Source organism: Rhyacophila brunnea, unplaced genomic scaffold (assembly GCF_057557595.1).
Source record: "Rhyacophila brunnea isolate RB1 unplaced genomic scaffold, BYU_Rbru_1.0 scaffold_9, whole genome shotgun sequence".
NCBI classification, from domain to species: Eukaryota; Metazoa; Arthropoda; class Insecta; order Trichoptera; family Rhyacophilidae; genus Rhyacophila; species Rhyacophila brunnea.
The window spans coordinates 14,825,137-14,850,516 of record NW_028233361.1 but is presented as its reverse complement, the minus strand read 5'-3'; the positions used below and the strand labels follow the sequence as shown (position 1 = coordinate 14,850,516).

General features: G+C 35.8%; 1 protein-coding gene across 2 annotated transcripts in view; it reads right to left on the bottom strand.

Annotated features, from left to right (window-relative positions):
• The window catches only part of p130CAS (Serine_rich_CAS and FAT-like_CAS_C domain-containing protein p130CAS), a 229,150-nt gene extending 211,716 nt beyond the window's left edge, over positions 1-17,434 (bottom strand). Inside the window, exon 1 of one of the 2 annotated variants that reach the window (XM_085959378.1) lies at positions 17,298-17,434. In XM_085959378.1, the coding sequence (XP_085815504.1) occupies positions 17,298-17,354 (57 nt within the window). In that variant the 5' untranslated portion in view covers positions 17,355-17,434. Of the gene's footprint in view, positions 1-1,979; positions 2,385-17,297 lie in introns of those variants that run through there. The other variant, XM_085959377.1, reaches the window with a different exon arrangement.
• Positions 17,435-25,380: the final 7,946 nt, after the last annotated feature.

Below are 25,380 nucleotides of genomic sequence, written 5' to 3'. Positions count from 1 at the left end.
AAAAGATGCATGATAAATAATTACGATATTATAAAATACACATGCAAATTTAGATAAAGAATACAGTCATAATAAAATAACTAAGTAATAACAATAATAATATACCTAATAGTATGTCAGTCATGGTCAGAAAGATGAGAAAATAATTACAAGATAAAAAGAACTTTTTATATATACAACGTTTTGAAATTTTCTGTTGAACCCTATAAACTTGACTTGGCTAGCTTAAACGATCAAAAAAAATTGTACTTGACATGTCATATTGATTTTCATAGTAACTTACGTATATATTAATAATTTAGTTGCTAGGACCCCAGACCCCCTAGCAACCAATAATGGTGTCGAAATAACTTTTCATACAAAACAGAATTAACTGAAAATGAATTCAATTCTACTTAAAGATGGCTAAAAGTATTAAAAAAATGCATTGGCATCGTGTTCTGATATATTCTAAAAGTTTCAAATGTCTAGCTAACCGGGAAGTTAGTTAAAAATCGATTGCAAGATTTGTACCGGACAAAGAACCACCGGACAAAATAAATAAGAATACGAGCTAAGAAAAACGTTGTAATAAAATATGAAAATATAGTGTTCTTACAGCCATCGAAATGGGTAATAAATAAGTATTTTAACCTTAATTTTATTTTATTATTACTCTATTTTCCAACTGAAAGTAGAAGTTTTTTCCATCTTTAAAAAGAGATAATTCAAAATTGATAATCTATTTTGGAAATAATTTTAAAAATATATGTTCGCATTTTCAATGCTTTTTGTAATAGCTAAATAAAAATCGATCGAGCGAGATAAAAGCATGCAAACAGAAGTTTGTCGTGTTTGTTTGTTTGTTAGTTTTTAGTGATACTTTAAAAATATTGACTTGATTTTAAAGAAGTATGTACCAACCCTGTAAGTAAGTTAACCGATCCAAATGAATATACCTACTTAATATTACCAAAACAATAAAATAAAAAAAATATATTACTTATATGAACACATTTTCTTTATATTGTGCATAGGTATAAATATTTATTATTTAAATCATAAATTACGATCCTTTCGGCTAAAGACAGAGTAATAATGAGAAGTGGGTTTCTTTCGGTGTGAGGCTGAAGGTTGAATCCTCGAGTTTGGAGACATGTGGGATTTACTTAAAACGTCTTAAAGAATATGTTATTTTCAATATGTAGTTACGTCTGTTAAAACATTAAATGTTTGTCGCATAAACGAAACGCGCATTCAATATTGGTGATATTTGAGGATATTCTGGAGGTTTTGTATTTCTTGGATTTTATGGACAGACGTCATTAAGTCATAAACCAAATCTTGGTTCGAATGCTTGATCTATAATCTAGGTATATTCTACGGCAACTGTCTTCACGTTTATATTTATTCATCTTTTCTTTTATTGTGTTAACTGTAAATTCATGGTGGAAATGCGTTGTATTGTATTAATTTAATAAAACGCAAATTTTTATCGTACCTACTAATTCCACTTTTATTAATTAATATCTGGACCGGTTTCGTCCGTCTCAGAGAGACATTTTCAACTAAAAAACTTTAAAATAAAAATGTCCCTCTGATTTTAATATTGATAAAAGTGGAATAAGTACCTACAATAAAAATTTGCGTTTTATTAAATTAAATTGATGATTTATTAATGTACTTATTCTCTTTTCTGTGAATGCTAGTGTAAAAACACTACAACTAAAAATTCTCATTCATTATCTTTATCATATTATCATCCCTTTCGCTCGACTTGCTAAATTGTATGTACATCCCTACCGCACCACCCTCCCACTTAACGTCAGTACCTATTCGAATTTAAACCCCTTGATAAAAGTATTAAAATGTGGTCTTGTAGATATTAAATTAATTTTGAAATCGCAAAGTATCCACAATGTAGATTTTTCCACTGTCTGGTTTTTATATCAAATTCATTTATTTACGATACTTATCTAAAAATCGATAAGGCCACTTACCGGGCTGATTTTAGGTGTCACGGTTTCCCTTGAAATTGGCATCGTCATTTTTCAAATCCAACTGTCAAATACTTAAAAAATCACTTTTTACACTACGTATTAATTTAGTACATTTCTACCATACATAATAAATATACTACAAAGAAAATAATGCACAATATTTTGGTTATCCATAGATTCTAATCCACTGTTTTTTATTTATATTAATGTCTGGAAGCACTTCACGATACTAACAACTAATGTATTTTAAATATTCAATACTATCCGAGCACATCACTAACTATTTTTTGCCGACGAAAACAGACGAAGATTAATAATTTAGAAACATCAAAATAAGGGATGATAGAGTGAAGGATGGTAAAAAAAATTAACACAACCTCTCCATGACACTCTCTGACTCATACTAAAGAGTAAAGTAAAAATCAAACAAATTCAAAAACACAGCTCTCTACCGCGTTGTGATGCAGGGTTATCGCGTTATCCGGCAAGAAATATTCCAAATTATGTAGTTATAAACAGCTTCATCTTATCTTTCAGTATCATTCATCAGCTGTGGTTTTTAGTTACGCGGAGGTCCGCGGTACTGACAGGCTTGGGGGTCCCTTGCATTATTACTCAGATATACAAATCCCACTTTTTTACATGTTCAGTAGGTACATGATTATTATTTTATTTACGTTTTGTTGTTTTTTGCACTCAAATATAATATGTCAAAAAATATAGTTATATTTTTAGGGTATTAATACTTTTTGGCGAAGCGACCACTGGTTCTAGTCGGTTATGTGGAATACAGCGGCAAACACATTTTGAAAATACCCTATATACTGGATTATTTGTTAGGTTAGGTTAATACTCTTATGCCTCGTATGCCTCCAGTATTTCTAACCGTACTATAATTATTATATTATATAATCATGTCCGATCCTAATAGGATCATATGGGCCTCCACAGATTGGAAGTTTGTATTGAAAGATGTTTATTTTTACGAGAAATGAATGTCAGCCATTTGCTCAACCTATTAAGTCCATACTCTGACTCCAAACACCAATTGCAAATCAATATGCGTATTTGCCAGACCTAGGATTCGAACCTGGGACCCCGCGACATTATAAGCCGACGCTTAAGCCGCTCTCCCATCGTGGGCGTTTAATTATAATACAATACCATAATTTTGATTCCGCGAAAATACATGGAAATCCGCTAGTGATTGAAATATAATATTACTAAAGATAATATCATGTGGGTGTGAACTGTGAACAATGCCAGGAGCGGATTAGTGGCCTGAGATCAGCACCAATTTTATTTCAGTCAATCGGTCCATAATTTTATTATACATATAACATGCCAAACGGAATATTTTTTCAAAATGAAACATTCATAATATGTAAATTAATGAGTTATATTTTCGACTATTGAACGACTCAGATGGCGGTAAAAATGTAGTATTACACAACACGATAAGGCTGGAGGCATTCATCAGTTTCAAATTTCAGTGATATTTTATTTTGAATCTATAAATGTATTGTTCGCGAATTACAATAAACATGTTTAGAAAAAAATATTTGACACTCATCAATCTTAGATCAGATTTATCTTTTTTTCCCTGTACCGTGTTTGATAAAATATTAATATTAATATTAAAAGAAGTTGTGACAAATTGATTGATGTTTCCGTCAAATTTTAGAATAATGTATTGTGTAAATAAGAGCAAAACGAATTAATGACCAAACATTTTATTTTGCCCCTCTTTAATATTAGAGGTCTCGCACATCAGAACTCGCCGCATGCGTCTTACGACGAATTCGTCGATGTGACGTCATCGTAAACCAAGAAACAAACGTTATCAAATGGAGCTTCGCAGATTGGCCGATGCAACTGCGACGCTGCGACGCTGCCGTATGCGTCGAGTTGCGTTGGCCAGAGCCTGCATGTCGACATCGGCCAATATCGACTCCGCGCATGCGCACAGCCGCACAATCATCCATTTCTCTCCAGACTGCACCGCGTTCGGAGCAGCTGCGATGCGGCGAATGTCGATATCGCTAGGCAGATGTGCGAGTTTGTATCATGGAACACCGGCTGCCCGTTCTCGGAAGTTTTGATTTATGGCGGTGAGGCACACAAGGCGAGTTGTGATGTGCGAGCCGGCTTAAAGACATATTATTCCATTTTCAATAATTGTTAGGTATCTTCGTACAATGACTTATCCAATAAAAAAAATATTTGCATACAAACAATACTACTCAGTTGAAAATGTCCCACTGAGGCGGACGAAACCGGTCCTAATATATTAATTAAAAGTGGAATAAGTACTATAAAAAATTGCGTTTTATTAAATAAAAACAACAATACAATGCAGTTCCACCATGAATTGACAGTTAACAAAATAAAAGAAATTATTCCATATTTCTCAACTCTCGAGATTTTAGCCCTGTGACAGCCTAATCCTTATTTTTGTGTTCCCTCGGTGGCACCTATCGCATTTGCTAAAAAAATACATTGAATTTGGAATAAGATGGTACCAACGAAAAAATAACCAAATATAACCAACGTTTTGTGCAATAGCACCTGTCGTGAACCAGATTTCCACGATAGGTAACGCTAGCGTTCTAACGGTGCTGGTTTTCGGTAGCACGTCATGGCACCTTACGAAGGCTCAGAGTAACCACAAACTGAACTTCAAGAACAGATGTTTGCGACGAATACTGGTGCGGTGATATGACTTTAAGACTAACGAGAAGATAAGATAGCTAACCAAGTAGCCTCTCATTACGTTGAAGGAGAATAGGAGATGGGCGGACATGGTCACCATTAGGAATTCATCTGATATCCAAAGAACCTACTGCACGACGGTGCAAAAAACAATACTACATCAAACAATGTGGAGAAAATAAGTAAAATTAATAATATGTCATAATAATATACAATAATAATAATATTATAATATTGACTACTAAAGCGATAATATGAATTCGTGAAGCGCAGCCCTGCCCACAACAAGCAGTGCGCTGGCGCCGTAACGTGTGGAGTTGCCATGCATAAAACTGTTTATCCTGCATCGATGTTAGGGAAATTTTGAGAAATATCCGTTTACAAAAAAGTTCATATATTTTGGCGAGTACCAAGTGATATAGTTTTTAAATATATTGTCATGAAAACCATCAAACACTTAAACATTGAATCGCCTGTCAAGATAATTAGGTTCCCTTCATGTTTTTAATTTGTTTTACCACCATAATAAAATATACTTAGTTATCATTGGATACTAACGTACCTACTCATTCACGAAATTGCGAAACAACAGTGAAGATTATTTACCAGTTGAAATCGAGTTAATACTACATTAATTAACGGATTAAAATGGCATTCGTTCATACACAACTAAAATTTATCAACCAGTCGATTTCATACAATGACCAAATCTGAACGTCACATCAAGAACTAAGGATTGTAACAAGTGGAAGGAGATATCGTCGCTGTAGGATTGGTTTGTCGAATAGACCAAATGTCAAATGCTCAGGAGACGAAAAGCAAATTTGATTATCCTATATTTAAATACATGAAGGTATGTAAATTGTTGTTTTTACTGCATATGAATGCTGTTTTCATTACAAAGCAATTTAAAGAAAATGATGGTTTGGTCCATTTAGATACAAAAAATCATTCTGCATTCAAAGGTCTATTTCAACAAAAACGGATATTCGACAAACCAATCCTATAGCGACGATATGGCGAGCCCTCGATCCAGCAGTAGATCAACCCCATTTGATTATGATGTTGTTAAATATGCCCTATTTTACGGTGACACATATGTACAAATTAAGAAAGCTATGGCGCTTATTTTACGCTGAACCACTCGGCCCATCACGTCGCCGTGGTACAAACCTCGTTCTACAAAAGATGTGAATGCATTAGCGTTAGTATACGCACACTGGGGAGCGAATCTATTAACAATAACCCCTAAGTGAGTTACGCTCGCTGTATGTCGTTGTTCAAAACTGATAATGGTACCTAAGTCTATAATAATTATTATTAATTTATTATTTTTAACCTTGCTTTTTAGATGTGATTAAGTAACAATTCAGATAATAATATTATTTATTCTGAAAAATTAATCATTTACCCATTAATGGAATCATATTATTACAAGTAACTTGATACATAATGCATAGTATGAGAATGTATGTAGGTATGTAAATATATTAAATATATAATTAATGGCTAAACCCCACCACCTAGAAAGCCGCCACTGTCCATAATGATACAAATAATATAATAATTAAATAGGTAAATATATATTTATTTATATATGTGTGCACACCTGTCTCACTATTTAATAATATCATTACAAACTTCTAAAGTAGGTATATTGGTGGTAGTAATTTTGTGTTCCCTGATTATATCTTTTAAAATTTAAATGATAATAATATGGAAAAGGAAATCAGTGATGTCTCTTCTTGGCAACACCGATTCCAGTGGCTCTCAATTAATGAAACAAAATCTAAATATTATTATGACCTTCCATTGGTAATTTATTAAGTATATATTATAATATAATGATAATTTATTAGCAACTGTTTTACAAATCAATAAGTAGGTACCTATCCAGGATTAATATTTGGAGATTATTTTTTGTACTTAATTAGAAAATAATACAAAGATACCTACTTCTAGCTAGATGAAAACTCTGTTTCTCAAATAAATGGCATGTGTTTATGAAATTCATACAGATTACCACTCGCGAAATTCCGGGTGATGAAGATTCCTTTCATTCTCAATAGGTACCTACTCTCTGTTAAATATTTTCGGCCGTTTTTTGTAGTCGTACAAACTACATTTATTATTGTAACCATTAAGACTACACTTCAGTTGAGGCATGGTCTAAAAAGATCGTGGCTCGGCGATGCGCGGATTGTGCAACATGCGTCCATTTAATGTTATGTTTATTGTTATATAACTTATAATAATAGTATATTCATAGACATGATTTCTTTTTTAATTACATAATATGTAAAGTTTTTTAGTCATCTTTACACGATTTAAGAATATTTTCATCCGACACCATGACAAAACAAATCGACGTGCGGACACCTCGACTGTCGGTCTCCAATTGGCAACTAGTGAGAAATTTCGTCGCACGTGCTGTTAAAAATTATTTGCCGTTTCACTGAAGTACGCAAGTTTTGAAACTCAGCGCACAGCCCCACTTGCAAATATTGCTATCAAATGAAATGTAGTTTTGGATAGTTTACGTAGTAAAAACTTGCGCACTTTTATCAAAACAACATTCCACTAGACCTCGCGCCGCTACTTCATAAAAAACAATATTATGCCGGATCGCACATCACAACTCGCCTTGTGTGCATGACGGCCATAAATCAAAACTTCTGAGACCGTCGACGAATGTTGCATGCTACAACCTCGCACATCTGCCTGGCGGCAAACGTCAAACGTCTCTCGTCTGCCATTTTTATTGTGTTGATTGTATGAACAAACGTCAAACGCGGTGACCAGCGATGAGCGAGCAATGACAGTGTAGACAGAGACAGAGACAGAAATGGCCGATGGCCGCAGGCTGTGCGCATGCGCGAAGTCGACATTTTTCGAGATCGACATGCAGGCGTTGGCCAATGCAACTCGAGGCATGTCGCAGGGTCGCAGAGTCGCAGTTGCATCGGCCAATCTGCGAAGCTCCATTTGATAACGTTTGTTTCTTGGTTTACGATGACGTCACATCGACGAATTCATCGTAAGACGCATGCGGCGAGTTCTGATGTGCGAGCCCACTATGTTTTACCCCCGACATGGTTCCTAACATGGCATATTTTGTATCAAATTTCAAAACATATAATTTTAAATGTACCAACCACGTACCAGGTAGGCACAGCTCATGTTCATAAACAGTTTTTCATGCAATGTTATTTTTTTCAAGCACAGATGTAGGCAGGGACGAGCTAAGCAGGGGTGAGGGGCGGCAGTATCCAGGTGGCGGCAAAATTGTTAGAAAATAGATTTAATAATAACGAATATTTATTTTTTAATTCTTTAATGTTGGGGCCATACTTAAATAAGATTTCATATAAATAAAAAGGATTTCAAGTTATACACGTTTATATTTTTATAGAAATCGACGTTTTTTTAAATAAATATAAAAATATTAAAATTATGAATTAGTCAAAAATCAAAAAAGGGTCAGCATAGAAAACTTAATAAACTACATTTTAATATTAAATACGACCATAAAACATAAGTAATATTAAGATGGGGTACTCTAACAAATTCACATTTTATAACACTTATTTACAATTATTGCAAGTTTATCTTTAACTTGAAATAAAAAATATTTTTCTTTTTATTGTTTTCAGATACATAGGTACCTATTTATTAATTAATACTTGAAATTGTAAATTATCAAAATAATGTAGGTATTTTTATTTAAAATATTTATTTTTAAATTGTTAGGCTATACCTCAGTTGAGGCAAAAAAGATCGTGGCTAGCGATGCGCGGATTGCGGGTCGCGGGTGCAAATGACGCATGCCGAACGAAATATAATTTGTCATATAAATCCAACATGCGTCCATTTAATGTTCTGTTTATTGCTCTATTAGTAACAATAATAATCCCTTCATTGACATGTTTTCTTTTTCAAGTAAATGGGTAATGTTTTAATCGTCTTTACACGATTTAAGAATTAATACCCCCGTCGCCATCACGAAACAAATTGACGTATTCACACTTCGACGTTCGCTCTCCGATTGCCAGCGAGTCCAAAGTTTGGTCGCACTTATAGTTGAAAATTAATTGCCGTTTCACTGAAGTATCGTCTTAAACATATTTTTCCGCTCAGTGCCTCTGGTAGGTAAAGACATCGCAATCTAAGCGCCTTATTTATATTTGTTGAATAATCATGAATTTTCCCGCGTTTTTGCTTAAAAAGCGGGACGTCTGGCAACGCTGTTAAGTACCCTGTTTCAAAACCTTGGTCCATAGAGAAGCTTTTACAGTTATATTTATTAGTTAATTATGTAGTTGCACCAAATCATGAGTGTCGCGGATCTTCCAGTGACCACATACATGCCTTGGGTCACTTGGGTGTCGTAGAATAAGAAGTTATTCCATTTACCTAAACAATTTATATTTTTCCGTTCCTGGAGGCACACTAGTGTGCTCACCTGCACGTATGGACTAGCTAAAACATAATTGACACTAGCAGAAACATACTTAATATTGTGCAAGATTTCTCGCATCTTGATCTCGATTGACTTGTTTTATAACACCCTAGTATGCTTTCAGGCGTGGGATTCGATCGGGTTTCCTCTTTCCGAGAGATAGCTACCTCCAGAAATATTGTTGCGAATCGCCTACGCGCAGTGGCGATACTAAGAATTTGACGCTCGTCAACCCACACACGCAGTGATAGACACCCTCGAGAAAAACGATCTAAATCAAAATGCTTGTCAATGATATTAATTTTAAATGATTTATTGTTTTTCTTTATCAAGTAAATATTTTAATTATACCAACAAGCCTTCCGCATGAGCCGATTTTAGTGAGTAATGTTTTACCAAGTGCATAGCCAACACGCCAATGTTACCATAATATAATTTCGTCTCTTGGCACAACACACTAGAATAGAGAATACTAGTTTTGAGTAGTTTGACTTTGAAGATGTTAAAAAGTTTGAAATAATGGTCTATCAAGTGAGTTTATTAAGTAATCGTAAAAAGGATGACTTTAAAATAAAGACTGTTTGTTTATTAAGAAGGTTTCCAGACGGTAAAGTTTGAAATATGGAACATTTTGGTACTAACTCAATATGTCATTTTTTCGAATTAGTGTCTTCTGCCAGAACAGTGACGATTTATAAAAAACATCGCTTGTAAAATTATAACATTGGAATAAATATTCGATTTCTACACTACGACACGCACACTGTCACACATATTTTCGAATAACCCAAGAAAGGGCCGCGGAGGAAGCGTGAAGGGGCGAGGCAAGTGCGTGAAAAAGTTCTTCATGTTTTGAAGGACAAACACATGCAATAGCTCTATCTATATTTTTCTATAATCTAAGTATACCAACAAAGCGATGTTAATAATATGCTTGAACCCGGGACCTGCAAATATATTACATAATTATTATAGAAATATACCTACTGACACCTACATTTCGGACGACCTCAGAAAACAAGGCAGAAGAGATAACGGTACAACTCGGTTTACAGGAAGCCAGACTGGAACCGCGCCAATTTTCATAGCCGATTTTGGCTAAATTCATGAATTCAAGAATGAGAACCTAACCTAACCTAACAAATAATTCAGTATATCGGAATCTTGCCTCATCCCTGTCTCGCTTGGGTATAATAAATGACCATAGGTGGCAGTGCAGAAGTGAGATTGAAGATGTTAATCACGTTGTTTGGCAATGTCATCTGTATGATACCTAGAGACAGCGGCTTCTTGAAGATCTAACTAAACAGAAGTACCAATAATTGCCACTGGATGTTGCGATATTTTTGGCTCGGCCTAATATCAAGTCGTTCCAGTGTGTGCAAGTGTTTCTGAGTGACTGTGGCCTACAAGTGTAAATTCTTTTAGTTTTTTTTGTCTCCTGTAAATTTGTATTGTAATACCTGTATGAGTAATTATTGTAATAATATGTATTAACAGTATATGTTTAAACGTAAAGCTAAATAAGACTGAATTGAGACTTCGCAACTTGATAAATAAAAATAAAAAAAATCGGCTATTTTCAAAATTACAATAATAATTGTAAACTGTAAACTTTACTGTAATATTTCTAATATTAAGTTTTTTTTTTGTAAGTTAAAATTAGTTTTAACACAATCACTGCTGACCTTTTAATTACCAAATTTAAATAACATGTTAATTATATCTAATGACCAACTGCTCCAAACGCGCCAGTCGCGGTGTTAGCACTAAATGAGTTAATAATTGTACGAAATATTGCATACTTAGTATTAATATCCTATTTCTACTAGTTACTATTCAATTAAATCAAGCGAAACCGCAAAAAAAATCTTGAAAATGATTTTTTTCAATAAGTATTAAATACTAAATGATGACATTCGTACATTCATTTGCCGCCTCTAAGCAATGCATGACCCGCCTACCCCCACGGGACGTCACTGTCTTCTGTGTCTGCCATTCGCTGGAAAGACGCCCAATTGGCACAAACCAATCATATTATCAAAGATGCACATATATCTTAATACCAGATATTAATTATTATTAACAGATAGTGTATTTTACAACGTTTTTATTAGGTCTTATTCTTATTTGTCCGGTGGTTGTTTATGCGGTACAAATCTTGCAATCGATTTTTAACTAACTTCCCGACTAGCTAGACATTTGAAACTTTTAGAATATATCAGAACACGATGCCAATGCATTTTTTTAATACTTTTAGCCATCTTTAAACAGAATTGAATTCATTTTCAGTTAATTCTGTTTTGTATGAAAAGTTATTTCGGAAGAAATCCGTAAAAAGTAAAACTATTATTGGTTGCTCAGCAGATAGTCCTAGCAACTAAATTATTAATATTAATATATACGTGCGTTACTATGGAAATCAATATGAAGTGTCAAAATGACATTTCAGTATTATTTCTATCAAGTACAATTTTTTTTTATCGTTTAAGCTAGTCAAGTTTCAAGTTTATATGATTCAAAAGAAAATTTAAAAACGTTGTATATATAAAAAGTTCTTTTTATCTTGTAATTATTTTAACTGAGAGACAACTCTAGTTTTGAAAAATTAAGTGTAAGGAAAAACTTATTTTTAAGTACTAAAAATTATTCTTAAACTAGTTGACATTTAAAAAACATGATATTTCAACAGATACAGACTATCTTTATCTATCAGAAATCTTGATATAATCGCGAGTTCTTTCTAATTAAAAATCTATGAATAAAAATAATCTTCAATAATTATTATGTAAAGCCTATTGACTATTCAAGAGATTCCTCGCTAAGATAATTTAATACTTACATATCTGATTCTGAGTAGCATTGCATTGGCCAGTAAGTACCTAACATACTGAGGTCTTTCAGCGTGTTAATTATAGTGCCTTTGTCGGAGTTATTTATGTATATTTTGGTGAAATAGCCTCCAATAGCTTTCTTAACAACTAACAGGACGTTCGCGTGACTGATCTAGTCTAGTGAGTGCTAGTAACGCCACTCGCCCAATGCACCTACGCCTGAAAGCTCAATGCAGTTGCAGCGATGTCGTCATGCAGTCTGTTGGCAAATTTCACAGGACCTACCTTACATTATTACAACCTAGCTATCTACATAAATGATTTAGTAGAAAACACCTCCCACGTATTAACATTAAATTTACAAACATGCAGTTCTAGTTCTCATTACAGATTTAGTTTGCTTTTACAACCCACCTACCGTTCTTTGACCACTCCATTCAGTGACGTCCCAAGACAAAATGCCGCCCCATTTTTTATACTTACCGTATTTTTTTATCATCCTTTCATGACACCAATATCTAAGAAATGGATACATTACTAACAAGACCTATATTTTAATTTAAATACCATCACTTGCTTTTCCCTCCACCAGCCGCCACGTCTCCACACCCGTTATGCAGGCGTATACCGTGGCGTACGATAGGTGCTGTTCAAATTTGTGCCGAAAGTGTCCCAGGAGCAACTCCCCAAGACCTTGGTTGGCGTGCACTAGAGTGTGCGTGATCCATACTTCCATATAATGTATTACGGTCAATTATCGATGAGAAAAGACCTTCTCGCTCGCCGTATAATGCCGCAAACTTTTTAAATGCTGAGAAATTTTCCCTCGTAGATACCAAGTCGCAATGGCCGACCGGTCCAACTGAGGGTCGGACCGACTTGAGAAGCTCTTCCCTTTCAACCGATATATTGGGACACTCCCAGAGGATGTGATCGGCATCCTTCAATTCGACACATAAGCAAGTCGGTGATTCTATTAGGCCAAGCTGACAGAGCTTGGAGGCAAAACCACCGTGTCCAGTTAAGAACTGAGAAGTCCAATGGTCTGGAGTCAATCTGGTTATTTCGATGCGCCACTTTATATTAGGAAAAAACAAATCCGTTTGTCTGCCCTTGGAAGAAGTGGTCCATCGCCCCTGCCACGCACGCAGCGCCGTGTCATACGCCAGGTCGCGTACAATAACTTTTCGAGCGCACCGGCTCATGGATCCAAGACCTAAAGGCGGCGATATAAAGATACCGCCAACCTCCGCCCCCAGACCTCCGAGCAAGGCGGTCGTGGCACCACGGATTTGAATGTGCAGGTCTAACGGAAGCACTCCAGCAAGGACAGGCAACGCGTCGTAGAAGTCGTCTTATAAGCCTTAGTGAGGGCAAGTAATGCTGAGCGTTGACCGCTAAGAAGAGTTTTCCGGATGGACAATAACTTACATCTATGATACCACGTGCTGGCGACTTATCCAGCGATACTCATAAAGATTGCATCGTAAGCTATTTTAAGAGATCTGAACTTAAGACCCCAATTACTTCCAGTAAGCCAAGAGACCCGATGGTAAGCTGCTTTGGCTTTAGCCACCGATGTTTTGGCGTGGTGCAGAAATCATAATTTGTCATCCAGTAAAAATCCTAGATATGTAACCTTATCTTTGACTTTAACTAAAGTACTACCCATACGGATGGTGGGCTACCTTGAAGTGAGGTTGGCTGCTCCCTTGAGAAGGATGGATTCTGTTTTATGCGGAGCAAAAGTGAGTTTGTTAGTAAAATCCCAGGTCATAATGGTTTCCAAAGCCTCGTTAGCAGCTAGCTCAAGACCATTGCGGCTGTTCTCACTCACAAGAAGAAGCGCGTCATCCGCATAGGCAATAATACTGCAGTCGTTTGGAAGCGGGATCGACAGAAGGTCATCAAAAAGGATATTCCATAGAAGGGGTCCAAGAACTGATCCCTGGGGACACCCCATTGTAGATTTCCTAAATATTATTGTATTGGCGGTATCATATAATATAGATCTGCCGCTGAAATAATTTTGGATTAGTACATATATGTCTCCCGGAACAGGTTTTAATCAAAGTTTACACAATATTAATGGCCAGGAGGTACTGTCGAAAGCACCCGCTATGTCTGAAAGAATGCCTAGTACGTATTTACTTGTAGCTGTTTCAGTGTAGTTAATAACTTTTCGAATCGCATCCTCAGTGAATTTATCCGGCCTGAAGCCAAATTGGTTCGGGGAGAGTGGTGCAGTCTCTGCGAGGTTAGTCTCAAGTCGTGTGCGCATAAGACGCTCTAGCACCTTGCTGAATGTAGGCAAGAGTGTCAGAGGGCGCTTGGCCTTAGGGTCAGAGGGAGGGTGGCTGCCGACTTTAGGGATTATCCTAAGTATTCCTTTTTTCCAGCAATCCGGAAAAATACCACTGGAAAAGCATTCGGAGAAAAGATACGTTGTTTCTGGCGCTGCAACAGCCCAAACATGCTTGGCCATCAAATTGTCAATATAATCATGGCCAGGTGCTTTCCCAGCCTGAAGGCTTTGAAAAATTCCACCGATTTCATGCTCGGATGGTGATGGCGAAGAGGTGACTTGGTATGGGAGCGCTGCCACAATACGGGCCTGCTGAAGAATCGTATCATCCGTGGAAGGATCATCCTGTGGTATGAGGGCATCAAGTAGAATCGTGGCTGTTTCAAGCTGCGTAATGGTGAATCCACGACCTAGAGGTCGCTCAATGCCACTGACGATCTTGGTTGGGCGAAGTCCAATCTTAATCGCGCGATACGGTGGACCCCAGGGGTCCGAGCCACCCTCAGTAGTAACAAAGTCGCGCCAGTGATCCTTTTTTGCTTGGAGAATGGCGTCCTTGTATTTACGTCTGGTACATCCGTGTGCTGAAGCCAGCAGTTCAGTGGTGTGCGGTGGTAGTCTGGAGCGGTGCGCAGATTGGAGTGACCGTCTAGCTTTTTTGTTGAGTGCTCGGAGATCAGAGATGTGTTCTGTCCACCAGGCTGGTAGTCCTGGAGGTTTGGGGTTGCAACGACCCAAAGAGGATTCTGCAGCATTAATAATGATATCAGACAGTCGTGAAGCGGAAGAGTGAGCATTGGGAAGAGGTTGCCATCACAAGAGAGTGCCATCACTGCTTCAACAGACAAATATAGCGAGTCCACGGTTTCAGATAGGTGAATTTTAGAATACATGTAACAACTTCCAAAACTAGCGAGTGACCGGAAAAATATTTGGATAAATTTTGAATTACATAAGTATGTACATACCAATAATTCAAATGTAATTCGCGAATCTGCGCATTTCATTGCTGATCACCAAGGACGCACCGCACCGTCCAAGGACAACGGAAGTAAACTAGACATCGCAAACCCGACAAAAAATAGAGTCCTGTTAAGCCTGTTATAGTAATTAATACACTTTGTTTCCAACCAGTGAGCTGATTTTTTTAATGGAAAGATATTTCCGTTATTACTAAGTTTACGTAGCTATTTCTATATATACCTAATGATTCTCCTCGATTTGCCGCCTTTTGGGTAACTGCCGCCCCCAAGCGACGCTCAATCTGCCTACCCCCACGGGACGTCACTGACTCCATTCATATTTGGCGATGTTTTATTACGTTGTGTCATAATATTTTAGTAAATTTGTTACAAATGCTTCAGTGTCGAATAAAGGTATAAAATTATAGCAGATAGGGTAAAATAATTACAAGATAAAAATAACTTTTTATATACCTACCACGTTTTTAAATTTTCTGTTGAATCATATAAACTTGACAATTCTATGTATTAATAAAAACTTTTTATTGTACTTGATAAAAATACTGAATAAATAAAATAGAATACTAAAATCAAAATGTCATTTTGACATTTCATATTGATTTCCATAGTAACGCACGTATATATTAATAATTTAGTTGTTAGGACCCCCTTCGCAACCAACAATAATAACTTTCCATACAAAACAGAATTAACTGAAAATGAATTCAATTCTGCATAAAAATGGCTCTTAAAAGAATGCATTGTCGTCGTGTTCTGTTATATTCTAAAAGTTTCAAATGTCTAGCTAGTTGGGAAGTTAGTTAAAAATCTTCAATCGTCCAATACAAATCTTGGACAAACAAGAAAAAACTTGTACTGGACAAACAAGAATACGAGCTAATAAAAACGTGGTAATAAGCTAGTTGGCAATAAAAAAATGATATTTTCTCCAAATTCAAAAACGTGAACAGTTCACCGCAGGACAGTTATTCGTGCGCCGCAGTACGTGAAACATGAGTTCGTGTAACATATTTAATCAAATGACGAGTTCTTCGTTGAACATTTCACCGTGGAGTATATTTGTACGTATGCTACAACATATGGCGAATTTTATGAGATGTTTAAGTTAGGGTTAATGTAATTGGAACTGTACTATTTGCAAACTATCGCCGCATTTTGTAAGATACGTACAAATATATTCTACGGTGAAATGTTCAACGAAGAACTAGTCAGTGACGTCCCGTGGGGGTAGGCAGGTTGAGCGTCGCTTGGGGGCGGCAGTTACTCGAAGGGCGGCAAATCGAGGAAAATCATTTGGAATATATAGAAATATGTAAGTACCTTAACTTAGTAACAACGAAAATATCTTTCCATTAAAAAAAATCAGCTCACTGGTTTTGTCGGGTTCGCTAGTCTTCGATATCTAGTTTACTTCCGTTGTTCTTCGACGTCCTTGGTGACCAGAAACGACACGTGCAGATTTGCGAATAATAAAATTACTCTGATATTTGGTTAGTAATGTATCCATACAACGCATTTCTTAGATATTGGACTCATGAAAGGATGATAAAAATAATGTATGAACAAATGAGGCGGCATTTTGGCGCTGCTTAGGGGCGGCATTTTATCTAGGGACGTCACTGGAACTAGTCATTTGAATTTGATAAAATGTTATACGAACTCACGTTTCATGTACTCGGCACACGAATAAGTGTCCCACGATGAACTGCATACGTACTTACATATTTGTAACCCTGAACGGTTTGAACATTTACCGTAGGTACCGGAAAAAATGTTATTTTTTTGTTCCGGCTTTCGTTCCGGTAACGGTTTCAGTTTCGGTACGAAGCCGGTAGGTATTACATTTTTTTTATATATGATACAACCATGTTCTACGAACAGAATTATAAGAAATTTCTAATACCTACTACCTACTGTTAAAATTCACAGTTTAATACCGCGGCATGAATACAATGAGCTTTTCAAATCTCCAAAGCAGGTAGTTTTGAAAAATACAATAACATAATATTGTTTAATTTTCCTTACCCATTTGCTAGTTTTCCTATCCGTTGTCATCTTTTCAAATAGGTAAGATGGAAACATTCAGACGTATATGGGTAGGTGCACGTAGTTATTATTAATGCTTTTCCATGAGTTTTTTTTCACATTTCTTCACTTTTCAGAATCACTCGTAAGTATTACGTAAAGTATAGACACTGTTTTTACCCCTTTTTAACGTACAATATTATTTATTATTATATAATAATTATTATTCAGTAACCAAATTTAATAACAAAATTATCGTTCATAAACAAATTTGCCTCAAATTTCAACATTATGATTTGACCTTTTTATTTCATTTTTTCACGAGAGCCATAATAAATTGTGTTACTATCAGCCAAGATGAACAGACATAATAATACTGTATAAAATAAAGAAGAAAAAACAGTTTTTACTACCTACTAAGAGCCGTGCAAATAAATGACGTCACACGATTTTTGCTATTTTTTAATCCCCTCCCCATCATCACATCCTGTCTATATTACGTCACATTTTTGATACCCCCCCCCCCCCCAAAACGTTATAAAACAATTTTTTTAAAGTATATTTATTTTTAAATCCCCGATCTTCAATCTTGTGATTTCAGATCCTTTTAATATATTTTTTGTTTACTTTGTGACGTCATATTTTCTCTACTCTTCCCATCCCTCCTCCTCAAAAAATCATCACATTATAATATCAGACTCCACCCTAGAGCTTGACATCATATAATACGGACGGCCCTTACGTAGAAAACCTTAATCCACGTAATTTAATTCCTATCCCAATACGATTTTCAACTGTCTAAAATTACTTACTAATTAATTTATTATTATTTTTCAAACAATTTTTTTGAATAAATTAACTACGCACTATTATTTTGTATTTTTGTTTCCCACAACGCACACTGGAGTATATCCACTGTATTAAAAAAACCGCCCCAAATTTATACATTGGTTTCTGAGATGTTCCCGGAAAGAAGTTAATCAACATCTGACCAGGTTTACTAGTTATTTATGAATATTACGTCATATTACTATAGCATACGTAACATGGACCCTCAATTTAAGATAAATGCATAAACTAAGAGTAGTGAAAAATGAAATGGGTATCCGAAAAATCCATGTTGGGCAGGGGGGATTTTCTTTTAATTTTTGTAATTTTTCAAATATTATATTATATGCAAGTAAAATAAATATATTTTTTAAATTTTAATCTAAAATGCAACCACAAGACAGCGTCGTTAATGGGCGGGCAGCCTTACGCATTATATTATAATATTATCTACTTATAATCTAGAGCTAGATGTTCCTCAAGCTAAAAATAACAACAATATCATTTTCCATATTCACGTACTTAATTGAAAATTATTGTGTGTAATATAATATTAATGAGAACTGTCTGTAGAAGTCCCGTGGCACCCACTACACAACTGCAGTCTGCAGATACTAATGATCAAGGCTGATGACGATGACTTCAACCACCGATTTACGTAAGAACGGAAAATATTTATTATTCTTTTTTTCGAATTTTAAAAATGTTTTTTTTTTATTTACGTTTTCGCGGCACTTAATTTTTAAATTACTGTAATATCATGCGTACACAATATATTTTTTTGTCAAATAACAACGCTAAACACCGATTTAGGAATGCAGTTTTGCTACGTGAAGGAATAAAGAACATTATGTAAATATTGTAAATACTTCGCGCTTAGAACAAAATATTTCGCACACATCCGCCGATCGACTAATGCCAACTGTTACATATTATAAAATACTAAACAGCCTTCGCTGAATTACCCATACCGAATAAAATACATAATGTAAATATGTATGCATGAACACAGAGGCGTATTAATTGGCTTCGGCAGAATCCGGATTTCGTAAATAGGTACATAATAATAAGTTGTTTTATATTAAAATATTGACTTCGTCAATCTATTGAGTAAACACATGCTTGTACAGATCGGGGGTTATCGGGTCCGTACCCCCCCCCCCTTAAAATACAAATTATTTAGGTAATGGAATATTATTTTTTCTTCGTCAGGACCTAATGACTCGGATAATTTGGCTGCCGAACAGCTTTCTCAAGGAGTTGGCTCCTCTTCTTTAGCATTCTACGACACGCAAGGCTTGTACCTATCCTATCAGTGAAACATCCGTAGTCATAAAATAACCAACATGATCAATGTTAGTTATATCTTATTATTATCATTCAATGTTTTGGTTTATTACAACGTTTTTATTAGGTCGTATTCTTATTTGTCCAGTGGTTGTTTATCCGGTACATCTTGCAATAGATTTTTAACTAACTTCGCGACTAACTAGACATTTGAAACTTTTAGAATATATCAGAACACGACGCCAATGCATTTTTTAATACTTTTAGCCATCTTTAAGTAGAATTGAATTCACTTTCAGTTTATTCTGTTTTGTATGAAAAGTTATTTCGGAATAAATCCGTAATCCAATCTACTATTATTGGTTGCTAGGGGTCTGGGGTCCTAGCAACTATATTATTAATATATACGTGCGTTACTATGGAAATCAATATGAATGTCAAAATGACATTTCAGTATTATTTCTATAAGTACAAATTTTTTTGATCGTTTAAGCTAGTCAAGTCAAGTTTATATGATGCAACAGAAAATTTTAAAACGTTGTATATAAAAAGTTCTTTTTATCTTGTAATTATTTTTTAATTTAATCGAAGCCACATTAACAGTACTGGAGGGATGCTGTGGAGTTTTGCTTGTAGGTATGCTGTTGAAAAATATATATTTACCGTTATATAATAATATTATCTACTCAGGGGTTTATAAGTAATACCTAGTATAGTTTAAGACGTTGTATAATGTGTGATATGGAGCAGTAAAATGCTAACGTCGCAATAATAATACAGAATCTTTAGAAAAGATACCAGCTATAATATTGTTAATTTATTACATAGTAAGTATTATCAATTATCTCTAGGGATGTTCTGTATCCACAGCATCCAGACGCACACACAAGGGGGGGTCAGGACAGCGCTCGAAATGGAAAATTTTACGAACCGGAGCGCTCGATAATTTTATGAAAATATTAACGTTGTTATCTAATTGTATATGTATTTTATAAAAATAATTATATTAGATTTTTTATTATATGACATATCTAGCTCAAGCGGTCAAATTAATATTTCCACGAGACGGAGCGATAATTTTGGAGATTCTATGAATCGGAACAGCGCTCCGGTGCGTTCCAGTCCATTTCGAGCGCTGGGTCAGGACCTCATGACTGATGATCGTGACCCGGATAATGTGGCTGTCGAACAGCCTTCTACGGCATCTGGCATTCTACGACACACAAGACCTGTGGCTACCGGAAGACCCGCGACACCCATAAATTGGTGCAACTATCTGAACCAACCAATGTTTGCTTTAATATTCCGAAGCTTCGTGGTAAAGACAGCGCGAACGACACAAACGGACACTAACGATTATGGCCCCCACAAGGGGGGGGGGGCTGACAGGGCTCTAGCCTGGGGGCCCGGGCTCTGAGGGGGCCTGTTATACTTGAGGGGCTGTTATACTTTAAGAATATTAGCATTTCAAATATGTGATTGTGTGCAAATTTTTTATTATTGTATGCATTGGCGGCTTAATCCGGAAAAACCTAGCAGGTCAATTTTGAATATATTATTTTAATTTGCCTTTTCGTTGTATACTGAAAAGACGTATTGCAAATTGACTTTTTATACATTATAGAATAAGTGCTAGAAATTGTTATAGGTCGGTACCTACTAACCCTTCAAAAAATGTCCGTTTTTCATAACGCCAACCCATCGTTAACCGAAATTGCACACAACGCGTTATAATTTTTTGTAAATCAGGTCCACTTTTCTTTCTTTGCTTTTTGAAAAATCATCAATCACACGATTATAAAAATTGTCTATTTTTCCCACATATTTTTTTTCAATACTGAGCATTGCAAGAGCGGTCAGTCTATCCTGGCCCTATTGCGTAGAAAGGTTTTTATTCTTTTGAGAGTGGAAAAACATCTTTCACTTTCAACTGTTGTCATTGGTATGACGCAAATAAATTGGAGAACTTTGATCGACTCGGAAAATGTTTCGTTGAAATTATTGCTGAGTAAAAAATGTAGAAGAGAAACTGCACTAATAGCGCCATGCAAATCATCTCGTTGATAAAACACCAATAATTCATTTTTTAACTTGATTATGTTTATTTCTTCTAACAGTTTTACCAAATTTACTTGACGTGTGGGAAAATTATTTTTAAAATCAGTGTAATTTTCTTTATTGAACAAATCGGATATAATGAGATGATCGTTGGATGCAAATCGTGCTTCCATTTCCATTATAATTGTATCACAGACTTCAATTGCTACTGCGTGCGTACTAACTGCTTCACAAAAATGTTATAAATCACCAAAAACTCCTTATATATTATTAAAATAACCAAAGGCATTCGTCAAAACCTGTCAACGAATCCGAACCGCATACACAGTTGCGTCTTGAGACCAATTATCTAGTCAGTGTTATCATTCTGTTTCATTTAATTAGGTGAAAAAATCTTTTGTCTCACACTCGGGCATTGCCGATATTACAGTAATTCACGCACCGTTACAAGCTTCGATCTCGTATTTTGTGTTATATCGATCTCTGTCTTATGTATGAGAAACGAGAGAGAAAATTTTATAAAAATATTCAATTTGGGTCAATTTTCAGACTGCCGGCGAACACAATATTTTTGTTCGGGGAATTATCGCCCAAACAAAAAAAGCCCAATAGACTGGGTTGACACAATATCGCGCGCCCTATAATTTCAAATCCACCGATTATTATTAATATTATTATATATGACATTGCACATATTATTAATATTATTATGTCGATTGTAATGCCGGGTCCACACCGAAAACAAGTCGCGCGACAACTCGTTAAATTTTACGATAAGCATGATAATTATCGTAAAATTTCTTAAGCAATTATGATAATTATCGTAAAATTTAACGAGTTGTCGCGCGACTTGTTGCCGGTGTGGCCGCACTTTTAGGTATTTATTTTGGCAGGTCAATGACCGAATGACCTATAGAGGGAGCCGCCAGTGATTGTATGTCAATATTCGAAAATTTCAAAACTCAAGTGGATTTATTGAAAAATACAAAAAATCGCTAAAAATACACTGAAAAATACCCTTAATTTTACCTGGAACACCATTTGGAAAAAGTTTCTGTAGAGCGTCACACTGCTTTTAACCTTAGCGATAGGTAGGGGGACATGCCAACATTGCTAACGATCCTAATAATTATTATGACTGTCAGACCGCGCGCATTCGATAACCACTTGTGGATGCGACAGCTTGCGATATTATTTCATTAGTGAAGATCTGTAGTTATACCTGCAGGGCAGGTGTTTATTGATTGAATCTAAGTGCGGAGTGTGGGTAATGTAGGTACATGTAAAAGTGAGATATTCCACTAGATGTGTAGATGTGGAAGTCAGTGGTACGTGCTATATCAAGATAGCCCCCTCCGACGACCTGACTAAAACGACCCCACCAAACTATTTTTCTGGGTCCGCGCCTGACAGCATCTATGAACCGCACGCTACTGCTACTGACATGCCCCCCACAGGAGGCTGGTAGCTCTAGCCTGGGGGCCTGAGCTTAGGGCGCGCGGCGTGGCAGGTCGACCACTTAAGTGAAATAAACACACCACAAATTTTCCCTGTGGCTGTGCAATGCAATTTGATTGGCGTGTACCTATAAATTTATTTTATAAGTAATTATTTTTAATGCGTTTCCTGACTAATAGAGTGGTACTTTAGCCAATATGGTGAATGGTCGCATGTTTCTTGGCTACCACAAAAGGGGGTCGCGATCAGTGATGCCGAGTGCCGACAACTCAATAATTCATTTAAAAATCGCTAAAAATACCTACACGAAATAGACTTAATTTTACCTTGTGGAATCCTAGGGTTCCGCGGAATACCACACTGCCCTTAATCTTTTCGATAGGTAGGGTGCACTCCAAAACATCCTTGCCTGGGGGGCCGCTTCAGGATGTGAGGGACATGGCTACTGACATTTTGATTATTGAATTCACTGTTCAATTGTCAGGTTTTTACCTAGGGACGGCAGGTTATATGAAAGTATGGTGAAAAAGTATGGTAAGGCAGGCTGGTAATGAATTTGCGGCAAAATTTCCACGTTATGGGTACGTTAAAATTACTGAAGTAAATCCTCCGTGATGCCCTGCATTTTTTTAATCGCGTCGCTATTTCTCATAAGTTGTCGGCTATTGTTGGCCTGCTTCATTCAGTTGTATGAGAAAGCCGATTCCTTGCCCCTCTTTTATTTATTACCTCTATGGTTTTTACCATTTCATAAAATATCCAAATTAAGTAACCTTAGGCAATAATGTGTTCAGACGGCCCTGCATTTAGACAATAAAACCTAAATAGAATATTACTGTTAGCACCTAGTACTTACCATGGCTCTTGTCATGTTTGTTTTACGTCATGAGATGCTAATATTATAATGAATGATAACGAAGAATGCGGTTTTGTCACAGAATGGCATCAATTTTCCTTATCCACGTCGGATTCTAGGTGAAGCATTCCAATGCGGGTAAAAAAGGATACGTCATATTGTATCCTGTGTACACTAGATCATGGCCCCCACAAGGGGGGGCTGACAGGGCTCTAGCCTGGGGGCCCGGCGTGACGAGTCAACCAGATAAGTGAGATAAACATAGATCACAAATTTATGCTCTAATAGTAAAAAAAGTCGCCTGCGGCGCTATATTACTACATTCATATTATTAATTAAAAATATTTAGTTGTACAATGCAATTTTTAACTGTATTTTAATGGATGTACATATTAAAAATACAGAAAATCACTAAAAATACACCTTAATTTTAAAACCACGTACACCATTTGGAAAACGCTACTGCAGCGCGTCACACTGCCTTTACCCTTAGCGATAGGTAGGGGGGCCCGACAAACATCTTCACCTGGGGGCCCGCTTCAGGATGTTGGGGCCATGCACTAGATAGTACCAATTTAGCGGCCTTCTAGAAATCTGATTGAGTTAAATTGCATCTCAGATTGGCTCTTTTCAGGCATCACCTATTTATTCTTCAATACCAAGAATTCATTATCTTTCAAATAGTTCGTCTATTGACATGTTCGATACCTCAGGCAATCAAGCATTGCAATAAATGCTTTTTGAACTTTTTTCATTATTTTATATAATTACGGTTTCTATGTCATTGTATTTTTACTTCTATTTTATTTCAAATATAATGATACCTATTTATTATTATTTTGTGTGCTCTGTTTTAATAGTACGGTGCAGTAGTGAGGGGTGGAGGTAGGCTCGATTCGAGATAAACAGTACATACTAAACATTGTCAGTCAAACTTATTTGTTTTCAATGGACCAATAATACAATTTGCAGATGGTACTGGTTAGTTTTTAAAATTCAGTTGAACCCTGCATAAACCAAACCATAATAGTTTAGGTATGTTATGGGCGATATGACAAAAATAGTGCACACTTTTTCAGTCATACTTATTTGTTTTCGTTGAATTAAGAATACATAGGTATTACAGATGTTGATCAGTTTTTTTTAATTCATTCAGCCCCAAAGTCTACCCAAACCATAATAAATAATGGCATAAGTACTTTTAGATATTTTGTAGATAAAACCAATATTTATTGAATATAATCTATTATGGCTTAATAATTTTAAAAACTAACAAATATATATGTAATTTGTAGTCTTAGTTCAATGAAAACAAATAAGTATGACTGACAAAGTTTAGTATGCACTATTTACGTCGAATCTTAACAGCCTACCTCCACCCCTCGCCACTGATACGGTGTTGTTTTGGGCATAACCTGTTAACCGCAAAATGTTGAAATTACAGGAGTAGTTTTAATCTTGGAATTTTCCCCTTAAATCTGTTAAATTTTTTGTCTAACATTGAGAATACATTTTAAAATAAATAAATGAAGAATGATTAAATTTTCAATTTTTCCCAAACTAGGAAAAAATAACACCTACCTATTAGTAGCCAAA